The sequence below is a fragment of the Triticum dicoccoides genome, chromosome 5B (assembly GCF_002162155.2).
Source record: "Triticum dicoccoides isolate Atlit2015 ecotype Zavitan chromosome 5B, WEW_v2.0, whole genome shotgun sequence".
NCBI lineage: Eukaryota > Viridiplantae > Streptophyta > Magnoliopsida > Poales > Poaceae > Triticum > Triticum dicoccoides.
This window is the reverse complement of record NC_041389.1, coordinates 605469734-605481282: the sequence shown is the minus strand read 5'-3', so window position 1 is coordinate 605481282 and position 11549 is coordinate 605469734. Positions and strand designations below refer to the sequence as shown.

Genomic DNA, 11549 nt, shown 5'->3' with positions numbered 1-11549 from the left:
GGACCTCCTCCTCGAGATCGCGGCGCGCTCCGACGCCGTCTCCGTGGTCCGCTGCGCGGCGGCCGCCAAGCCGCTGCGCCGCGCCATCCTCGACCGGGGCTTCCGCCGCCTGCTGGCGCAGCGCGCCACCGCCACCTCCGGCTACGACCCCTCCCTCCTCCGCGGCGTCTCCTACAAGGTCGAGGACAGCGACGCCGACCGCCCGGCCCGCGTCGTGCAGCCCGTGCCCCCCGACGAGCCCTCCGTGCTCCGCTTCAACGAGAGCCTCGCCTTCGAGCCCGTCGCCTCCCGCGACGGCCTCGTCGTGCTCCGCCGCCTCCGCCCGCGCCCGCTCTTCGGCCAGTCCATCGAGGAGGGCCCACCCGGCAGCGTGCTCCGCGTCTGCCACAGCTTCACCGGCGCCGTCTCCGTCCTCCCCTCCGTCTCCATCCGCGACTACCGCAAGCACGCGCTGCTCTCCGTCGACGACAACGGCCGCGCCTTCGAGCTGCTCGTCGCCGACGAGCGCCTGCGCATCCAGATTTACTCCTCCAGGGACGGCCGCTGGGGCCCCGTCCGCGCCGCCTTCCCCCGCCGCCAGTCCAGGCCGTTCCACGACTCCTACCCCCTCGTCATCGGCCGCACCGTCCACTGGCTCTGCAACCCGGAGCCGCTGCCGCCCGGCCGCCACCTGTCTGGCCCGGAGCCGTACATCGTCGCCGTCGACGTCGACACCATGGAGGCCACCGTGATCGATCTGCCGCGGGGCTGCACCAGCAGAATGACGGCCTCTATGAGCCACCGGGGCCTCCTCCTGGCCGCGTCGGTGGACGGGAGGCTCAAGGTTGTGGTCTCGGAGACCCAGGTTATATCAATGTGGACCATGTTACCGCCCGTCGAGGGGGAGCCGAGCTCGCCGCCGAGATGGATCCGCCAGGTGCTGATAGACAAGCAGGACTGGGGCGTGCACAGCTCAGTTCAGTTCGAGGGGTTCGGGCTGAGGAGTGGCACTGTCATCCTATATGTCGGTAGAGTTGGGCTCATAAGGCTCAACCTTGCCACAAAAGAGGCGGTTATCGTCTACCACCGCACCGATACGGCCTACATCTCGCAGGTTTGCCTGCACGAGATGGATTTGTCCTCCCTGCTCCAGACCATGAAACCTCTGAGCTAGCTGCTTATTATGGATCAGTTTTGGGAATGTTCTTCAGTCCAGTTCTTGCTGTAGTACTTTGTTTGCTTAGAGCAGCTGTTTTAGCTCTAAGTTCTCATGCTCCTTGGCCAATACTTACTAGTTGTAAAAGGAATCGAGTCACTCCTAAGTTTGTCAAGTCTTGTCGTTTCTCGTTATGCCATTAGTGTTTGCTGGCAATCTGTCGTTGATCCGATCCTGTAAAATAACGGATTGTATGGTTCATTATGTACTTTAGCCAGTTGTCAAAGGTGAAATAAAATCTGTTTGCCTTATTGATTCGATGCCCACTCCGCCACTACAGCCTCGGCTGCTAGAATTTGCACGGGAAAGTATATGTGCTACTGAAGCTGATGGTGCTCCCGTTGAAAGGATCAGTGCTGAAATTTCTAGTACGACCCACAAAGATGTCCGGTTCATCGTAGAAGCAAGAGGTAAGGTATTAAGCTCAACATGTTCTTCCAATCTGATTGTGTTCTCACTGCTGAACTGCCATGACCTGACAAATCGTGTTTTTCATGGTCCATTTTCTGATCATTTTTGTTAGTGTACTGATCATTATAGTTTTGCACAAAACAATTCCCATTCCATTCAGTTGAAGTTATTGTTGAAATTGTCATTTACCTGCTGCATGCAGAAACCAGGGGAAATGATTAAATTACACTTGTGATATTTCTGTGACATTATAGTTTCTGCATATATCAAATTTATCTAAACTGTTAAAAATACAGAATTACATCACTATGTTTTGAGTTCCAGTTCCAGTTAGTGACACTATTTCTTGAGAACCATTTACTTCTAGTTGCAAGGAAATAAAACAGATCGTGGTGTGCACTTCTTTTTGTTTTGTACTAGTATAGCTGAATTAATTATTCTACAAACAGTTGAAATGTTAAATACATAATGCAATGTACATTTTTTGGAGAAACTTAAATTATATGAGCTCTTCAAGTGCACTGGCTCATCAGTCTTGAATGTTCATGTTATCATGCACTAGATGGTTGAAGTTACAGGTGCGTGCTGCTAAATTACGGAGTGCCTAGTCCTTGTACAGCTCGGAAATCGTGGAGCAGGCAGTTAACTCAGGAACTATGAGGAGTATGTTGCCACTTGCAATTACCTGTAGATAAATATATAGGCGTGGTGCACACTAAAGCTTTCAGTGCTAATTTCCATCCAGTATTGTTTCGTGCAAACTTTAGTGTTTGTAGCAAATTAGCATTTGTCCAATTTGTTGCACATGTGATTTTGAGAATTTCCGAACATTTGTCGCTGCTAGGCAAACATTGGCGTAAGAAACGACTGCTATCTGGCACCTATTGCCATTTGGCTGATCTCTGGTGTTTCCCTTGAGCAGTTGGGCATAGGGGCATACACATTTTGTGGAGGTAAGCAGTTTGCTCCTCTGATTAACCACCAGCAGCAAGTATTACCAATCTTCATAACCATCTACATCTGGCAAATTATGCCATTCTGGACAAGTCATTTTCTATAGAGCAAGTCTTATCTGCTCTACCTGTGAATATCTCTTATATTTTTTTTGTTCTCTGTCTTTATGGAATGGTTTGGTTTCATGCCGACAACGCTGTTCGGTAAAGTGGTAATTAAGTTGAGATGGAGGAGTACTGATTTGTTGACAGATGGCATGGTATGGCCCGTTGCCAATGTTCAGATTCCAATCCTGGTTGGCGGGTAAGTCTAGCCTGGCCCTAGTGATATGTCCTTCTCCACTGTATTTAACTCGCACATATCTTGGGCTCATTCCTCTTGTCCACTTTTATGTTTCCCCTGCAAGGGTCCTGTGAAGTTGCAATTCTCGTCTGGAACCGAGAGCTGCCTGTCGCATGTCCCTTGCTGCCTCTTGTGTTGAACTCGCTGGAGCCGGAGGAGGAGGTTAAAGGTTTGGGAGGTTCAGCTTCTCTCACGCCGCCGCCTGCTGGATTTGAGCTTCCGTCTCCGCAGGTCACCGGCATGCCCGACAACGTGCTCCGCGCACTGCAGCCATGCCAGCCAAGCGCGCATGCCCGGTCTTGGATGGCCCGTGCGCCCAAGCGTGCGACGAGGAGACCAGAGAACTGCCGGCCCTCCCGGTGCGACGAAGGAGGCCCGCGTGGTGTTCCAACTGGAGAAATACTTTTTTTTCATGTAATCCCGGGTTGTATTTGGGGGCACTCTCTTTTGATCAAATAAAGTCAAGAGCAATCTGGTTTACTGTTCTCTTGAATATGAGGAGGATCGGCATATTGATCAGATGAGGAGCAAAACCTCACCTGATCAATAAAGTCAAGTGGCCAATCCCTTGCATTTCTCTTGAATATGAGACCACCGGCCCGGAGATATGGGCTTGGGCAGGTTGACATCTTTGTCATGGGGATCGGCAGTGGCGGTACTGTCACCGGCGTCGGCAAGTACCTCAAGGAGAAGAACCCCAATGCGAAGATCTATGGAGTTGAAGCAAATATTCTGAATGGTGGCAAGCCAGGTAGCCTATCGGGCTTTCTGTAAATGATGGTAGTCTTCTTTTAGTTTCTATACTCATGCTGCTAACAGAACCTATCTGCAGGGCCTCACCTAATCACTGGAAAATGGAGTGGGATTAAAGCCAGACATTTTGGACATGGACATAATGGAGAAGGTTCTTGAGGTAAGGAATCAAATCAAACTGGACTTGTGTTCTTTTCATAGAATTGATTCTATAGTTCTTCTAACTGAATCCACGCATGTAATTGACAGGTGAAAGGCGAGGATGCCGCCAAGATGGCGCTGCAAGAGGGCCTGCCTGCTGGTAAGCTACAAAAACAAATTTACTGCTCCCTTACAAAAGAAAATGTATGGTTAGGAAGAATCAAGATGAAGAACAGACTCCTTGATGCGATTATTGGCTAATGTTAAACTCCACAGATTACATTGAACTGTTGCTGAACTTGTGGAATTTTCGCATGTGGGGATATCATCAGGAGCCAGCACGGTGGCAGCGATTGAACTCGCAAAGAGACCTGAAAACAGAGGGAAGCTCATTGTGGTACGGCATTACATACCCATCCATATATGTATGAAAATTCATACAAAAATATGTTAAAGATGGAGAAGTTTCAGTCTGGTCATCCGAGCGCGGGAGATCGATACTTACCGTCGGCGCTGTTCGAGGGTCCGAGGAAGGAGGCTGAGGCTATGCAGCCAGTGCCAGTGGACTAACTTGGGAGCTATATAACGCATACAGAATAAATCCACTGGCTACCATGTTGCGCAAGTGTAGCTGTACCTCATTCGCAATTCTTGAGTTTGTTCCTACATTCATGTGGACCTCGTGTAAGCAAAAGTTGAAATGGTTGGAAAAGAAGGGATGTACTTCCTCCGTAAAGAAATGTAAGAGTGTTTAGATCGCTACTTTAGCGACCTAAACGCTCTTATATTTCTTCACAGAGGGAGTGATGTACATATGTTTGAGTTGCGGGGATCATGGGTCAAGTGATACTATGTGCATTGATTTTCGCCAATGTAGAACAACCTTTGTTCTGCCAGTGTGCCTGGCGCCGACGTGGCTTCTCGGGCCGCCTCAGCAGGTGATCTAGTGGGGCGCGTCGTACTTGGGTTGCGCCGGCGAGCCCGCTTTGCTGGTGCGTCTTCAACTGCGTGAACAGGCTCATCCTTCTGTGCTTCTTCCTGTGTGCAGAGGCAGATACAGAGGCGGCGATCGACGGCGAGGAGGGGAGCGGAGGAGCACCCAGAAAATTTGAACAGAGGGAGAAAGAGGGTGTGTGGGTTTCAGAAAAATCCAGCCAAAGTTTCAAATTCGAGAGGATTTTGGCAACATATATATACGTGCTGCTCTCCTCAAACGAGCGCAGTAAAAAAATACATACATTATTTTTCATACATACATATGGCATCTTCTCTTTTTCATATATCAACTATACATACATTATTTTTCAGTAAAAAAATAATGCAGTCACACGTCAATGGATCATCACCATCCACCCGAAATTTGGCTGCAGCTACTACCTAGCCTAGCCTAGCAGGCTCCTCCTACCAAAACCTCTGCTTCCCCTTCCCTTAGAATGGATGGATCCCTTCTTATACAGCCGATAGGTGATGTTACACGGGAAGAAACTCTCTATTGCTCTGCCACATCTGGAACGCGCAATGTGTGTTCATGTTACATCTGTTATTACATGAGATGATGAATCTCCTGCGAGAACCAACACAACTGCGGGACAAAGCGGCCGCCGAGGGAGGCTAGAGATTGCGCTGTGGCATGACCCTTCCTTCCGACGGCACCCTCTTGTGGACGCGGCCCATCTTGCTAGGCGGCCACACCACGTGCGTCACCCTCCCCTGCACCAGACCGAGCGGCACCTGCAGACAGCACAAGAATTAACATGTTCATCATTGCCAGGACCAAGGCACAGATATGTTTTCTGCAACTGAAACCATCAACCGTTTTCCCGACTAAAGATGAGCGACAGAAGCAATTCACGCTAGCATGGACCCGGCGATATGTTTTCCATAGCAGTATCAAAAATAGGCATTAGGCACTTATTTAAGGGAGCTAAGCAATATGGTTCAATTTGGTACAATACAAACAGCAGCTAGATCAAACCGGAAGATATAAACAGTGTAGTACAATGATGCATAACAGGTAAGGGGGCAGTGCAAGATAGGAAGACCCCAGAACAAAGGAAGGAGCGGCTTCATGTTGGTTCCGGTTCATCTTTAGGTTGCTTTCATTCATGTTTAAGCCCGAAGTGTAATGGGTGTTATTTGGGTTTCACAGAAACAAACTGGGTCGACGCTTAAGCCCCTTCCATCCAAAACCGATAGGGATTCGACATGTTGGTGTCAGGTGCTAAATAATCAAGCTACAAGTAGATGGGGGCAGTTTCCATTGTCTAACAAACCCGGGCAAGGAGTCTGAGTTGCTCGCTTTTCTGACCAGCTTCAGTCACAAACACAAACCGCGATTAAGCTAGCAGCAGCACTGGTACATTACAAGGAACCGTTTTCGCATGGACTTGAAAAATCATCAACACTGCCTATGGTGAACTGATGCTTGATTGCAGTTTTATCTATCATATCAAGATGACGCGAAGGAATTAGGTGAAAATTTCCAAGGGAGCAGTAGGATTTGTTTCTTACAGGGCCGTAGGCTCTCGAGTCCCGGCTGACGCTGCCGTTGCCCCCTTCAACCCAGCAGTGGCCCTCCGGTATCTTCCGGACCTCCTCCTTCTCCGGGAGGCCGACCCAGTCGCCGGGCAGCCCAATCAGCCTCTCGACCGTCTTCCTCCGGTGGTCCACCGGCGACCTGCACACAGGGACGAAGCTAGTTTCACTGGTGTCAACCACTGCCCACGCTAAGCCTCTAGCACAAATTATAGTGGTGCAACAACATTGATAATGGCCGAGAGCGATATAAAAAGCAATAATATGCAGGTGGTATTATTATTACATCAAGAAGTTCATACCGAGCAGCGAGTATTGGCTGAGCAAAGCATAAAATAACACTTCTTTACATATTCCAGAAATAATAGGCAAAAGGATGACTTCGAACGTTTCATTTTTAACTTTCTGGAAAGGATGAACAAAATAACATATTAAATTCGCAACAATAGTAAGAAACAAATAGTGCAGAAAATAAGTATCGTTAAGGAGAAAATAAAGTGATACGAGACTCACATTTCATAACTTCCCTTCTCGATCTTTCATCTTCTTAAACAGATCAATCACATCATCATTCGTTATTGTAGAAAATATGTCTTTCTCCACATAGCAAATCAAGCAATCACTCATGAACTCGTCACCCATTTTGTTCCACAAAACACTCTTGACAATATTCATTGCTGAAAAACATCTCTCCACGGACGCTGTGGCAACTGGCAGAATTAGCACCAACTTGAGAAGTTGATACACCAAAGGAAAAGCAATATGCTTTTTAGTTTCCACCAATACTTTAGCAAGATCGGCAATGCCATCCAAATTGGCAAATCTTTGGTCCGCTCGGACATTGTCTATGAAAATCCGAAGTTCATGACCAAGATCCATCAATTGTGTTGAATTGAAATCATCAGGATAAAACTCAGCTAGCTTCAATAAACTATCCAAGTTAAAAGCAGCAAAGGAGTTTTTTGGGTTGAAAGAAGCCATGTGAATAAGCAATGCAGAATTCACTTCATTGAATCTATCATCGAACTCTCGAAGTTGCCAATCAATAACAGAATTAAGGCACTCTATTTGGTAATGATGAAGATTTGTAATATTGGTTCTTTTTCTTGGCTTATGCCGATCGACATATTCATCATGCATGTTTAGCTTAGGAATGTCATGTTCTTCACAGAATGAATATACCTTCTCTAGAAGTGATTCCCATCCATCATCTCTTAGTTGTTGTAGATCATTCCGTGTTGACTTCACACATGACATGGCATTCAAGATATCTTGATCCTTTTGTTGCAATGCATGTGACAAAGTATTGGCACTCCCTAATATATGGAACATCATGTGCAAATAGAACACAAAATCAAAGGTTCCAAAATATGATAGAGGGCCACGTGCTTCACTTTTCTTGGAATCCTTCTTGCCTTCTTTTGCTACATAATTCAAGACACTAACAATTGATGGGAACAACTGGATTAAGCTTGAGAGGGTTCTATAGTGAGAACCCCAACGGGTGTCTCCAGCCCTTTGAAGTGATTGGTCTTGATTTAGCCCTGTGCCAGTACTAATTCGTCCACTACTTATGGATTCTTTTACATTTTCTCGGTTACTCTCTCTGATCATGTCTTTTCTTTTGCAAAAAGCTCCAACCACATTAAATAGAAGAGAGATCATATAAAAGAAATCCGCAATATCTTCATTCTTCTTTGAAATCGCCACTATAACCAATTGAAGTTGGTGAGCAAAACAATGCACATAATATGCTGACCTATTCTCTTCCAGAATTTTGGCTTTCAATCCATTGAACTCACCGCGCATGTTGCTTGCACCGTCATAGCATTGCCCTCTAACTTGTTTGAAGCTTAATCCAATTTTAGCAAGCAATTTTTCGAGAGCTGACTTGAGACACGTTGCAGATGTTTCACTCACATGTACAACTCCAACTAAACGTTCCAGGATCAGCCAAGCTTGTCAACATATCTCAAGACAACAGCCATCTGTTCTTTATCTGACACATCCGAAGCCTCATCAATCAATAAACTGAAAACATCACCACCAATCTCTTCAAGAATAGAATCCAACGTTATCTGTGCAAAGCAAGAGAGAGTGTCATTTTGAGTGCTCACAACAATATAAACTGCATGAAATAAATATATAGTAGTGAATAGTGATGGTTGTTATTCACCTTGGCAAAATAACTCACAAGTTCTTTTTGAATATCTGGACACACCCATTTGCAATTTTGTGGAGCATTCTGAAGGACTACCTTTCTTACATCCTCATTCTGATTTGCTAATGTTTGTACCAACTCTCGAAAATTCCCCTTATTTTTTGAATCCTCTGATTCATCATTGCCACGGAAAGCTAAACCTTGATGTAGCAAGTATCTAACCGATTCAACAGAAGTATTCAGCCGAATGCGGTTTTGCTTCTTTGTGATATCGGTTTGCTTGTCGAGGGCAACCTTAATGGACTGATTTTGATTCATTAAAGCATCACATCTTTTAACAGCTACATTGTGAAAGCTATTAACTTCACCCTCATGAGTATCTAGTCTTTGTTTCTTATTCCAACAAGAGAAACCTTTAACAACAAATGCATCATTACCACCTTGGCCATCGATGCAATCTCTAAATAGATAGCAACACAAGCAAAATGCCTTATGCACCTTATCACTGTACTCTAGCCAATGATAGTCTTTAAACCATTTTGGACTAAATCTCCGTTCAGCTCCTGCGATGGTTTTCTGAGGATATTTAAAGCCTTCTTGTGGTCTGTAAGGTCCTCTATTTAAATATATTCTTCTAATCTCATCTTGCTTCTTAGGATTCTTTGTGTACTGCCCTATTCTTTTTCGATCAGCTGGATCATGAGGAAGTGCATCTAAGTTAATTTCTGCCGGAGGCGGAGGAGTAGTACCAATATTTGATGCAAGATCTTGTCTTGGTCTAACTGGCCTTGAAGTCCCTGCCACGTTACTATCTGGTGCTGGTCGTTTCCCTTTCAACAAAAATTTATCCATATCCTCCTGGTCCTAGTCAAATCAAAGAAAAGAAACTAAAAAAATTACTTAGCCAATAGCCATCATGAAATCAATGGACATGTAGAATTGTAGTCTTGTAGACAGTCTAGAGAGTAGAGACCTAGAGGCGAGAGAGAAGGTGCAGATTACCTGGGATGGGAAGCCAACACTTGCAAATTAAAGATTATGCACTGGCGGACGGTCGGCCGATTCACCCGATGAAACGGCGTCGAGTTCGCCGTTGTTCGTCGTCGATTCGCTGCGGCGGCTGCGGAATTAGGGATCGAGATGAGGAGGCGAAGAGACGAGGGCGTCCGTCTGTTTGCGTACAAGTACAGGCGTACATCAGCCGGGTAGCGATTAATTGATACATAGAGACGTGCGTAACAGCGTAAGCATTGGGCCTGGCCTTGTATCGTGGTTTGCTGCCACAGGTTGTTGATTATTTTAGTACTTGATGGATTTTATGGGCTAAGGCTTCAGAGATTAGCTGGTCTGCTGCTGGGCTGGGGTCAATGGAATTTTTGGGCTGGGGTCATACGCACATTTTGTTAATACTTATTACCTGAAAAGCCAGAAGGCACTGGTGTCAATTGACACCAGTGAATACATGGGAGCTCCGTCCCTGCCTGCACACACGCACGCACGCACACACATACATACAGCAGCGACCATCAAGATTCAGTATCTATCTGGAGCAGCACCCACCCATGGAAAGCATCTGGATTCAGGAACCGCCCAGGCAACCCGGACGGGAATCGAATCGCCAGGTTTCTTACGCCAAGATGACGACCTCGCCGCGGGAGTAGTCGTAGAGGGGGCTCCGCTTCACCAGCGCGTACACGCGTCCATCTGGTCGCTCCGGCGTGCGGCGGTCAGAAATTGGTGAGGGATCCGGTCCGGTGGTGGGTTGTGTGTGTGGACGGGGGGCTTATGCTTACCTGCGCTGCCCTCGAAGTGGACGGCGGCCAACGAGAAGTAGCGGTCGGAGATGGTGAGGCCGATGAGGGAGCCGCCGATGCAGCCCTTCGCGGCCGGCCTGAGCGCCGCCCACGCCATGCCCGGAGCTCGCCCTCCCTCCCTCCCACGCCGCTGAGACGCGACTGCTCGCCGTCAAGAGTGAGGAGGGGACGGCGACGGCGGCGGCGGGGTCAGGGTCGGAACGGCGAGGAGTATGGGGAGTAGATTCTGCAGCAAGGAAAAACCGCTCCTTTGTTTCTTGTCTTTTCCTTTTCCTTTCCTTTTTTTCGTTTATTTATTTACCGAGTTTCTTTTTTTGCGGGAAATTTACCGAGTTTCTTACAACTGTTTCGTGTAGAACAATTTGTTTTTGAAGTGGCACGAGCTTTATCACCTTTTTACATTACATTTTCCTAATAATATAATAAGTATTTATAAAATTCAAAAGAAACAAATAAAACATTACTATTGTCCGACAATGTGTCTTTTACTTTATTTTTTTCAAATATTTACAAAGGTTCATCATAAATATAAAGCATCCCAAACATAATAAATATTACACTGAGAGCTATGTACCATTGAACGATAATTATCGTCGTCAAAACGAGCCGCTGACAAGTCGTTGTCCTCACTCCCATATCAGGGTTGGCCTGACCTTCTTCATGACATCCGAGAAGTCTTCGTGCACGCGCCCCTAAGGACTAGCGCCCCGGAGCCGTGATCGTCGTGGTTGAACCTTTGAATCGTTTATAAGAATCAGACACCAAATCTTCGCCGTCGCATACACACGACGAGAAACTCTAACCTCGTGGCCTTGAGGAGTTGGCAAGAATCAACGCCAACACTCCGATCTAATTCGTTCCAACAGATGAAATTGAGGAGGATCGAAACCAAGAAGACTGCATCGAAGAAGAAGCGCCGCCATCCGTTTGAGCGCCGTCACAACAAGAATTAAAACCCTAACTTATGTATTAACCGGAGCCAGGGCTCCATGATTCCCCTCCCCGCCATTGGTTGCCAAAGTGGCAAATAGAGGGGAACCAAATACATGAACTCGCTGGTGGAGATCTAGGGGTCCTAGTCGCCTTTGAGAGGAAAGGAAAAACACTTGTAATGAAACTCAATAAAACCTCTTCTTGACACGTACACGTGTCACGAATGTATCAGGTTTCGGCCAACTTTCCTTATAAACTTGTCAATTCTCTTCTTTTTACCAAAAAGTAAAGCTCCTGCCGAAAAACATTC

General features: G+C 46.7%; 2 protein-coding genes and 2 pseudogenes across 2 annotated transcripts; 2 read left to right on the top strand and 2 right to left on the bottom strand.

Annotated features, from left to right (window-relative positions):
* Position 1: 1 nt before the first annotated feature.
* LOC119310254 lies at positions 2–1453 on the top strand (the record flags this gene model as incomplete). The annotated part of the gene is made up of 1 exon (XM_037586059.1): positions 2–1453. A coding segment is annotated over one exon (1152 nt), but the record flags the coding sequence as incomplete, so codon positions are not given.
* A 1-nt stretch (position 1454) lies between these two features.
* LOC119310250 lies at positions 1455–4626 on the top strand (annotated as a pseudogene).
* A 499-nt stretch (positions 4627–5125) lies between these two features.
* Positions 5126–6631, bottom strand: LOC119310249 (mitochondrial inner membrane protease subunit 2-like). Its single transcript, XM_037586057.1, has 3 exons — positions 6618–6631; positions 6308–6530; positions 5126–5527 (listed from the first exon to the last, which is right to left on the bottom strand). The coding sequence occupies exons 1-3, from the start codon at positions 6629–6631 to the stop codon at positions 5408–5410; spliced, it is 357 nt and encodes a 118-aa protein (XP_037441954.1). The 3' UTR covers positions 5126–5407.
* Positions 6632–10546, bottom strand: LOC119306299 (annotated as a pseudogene).
* Between the last annotated feature and the right edge of the window lie 1003 nt (positions 10547–11549).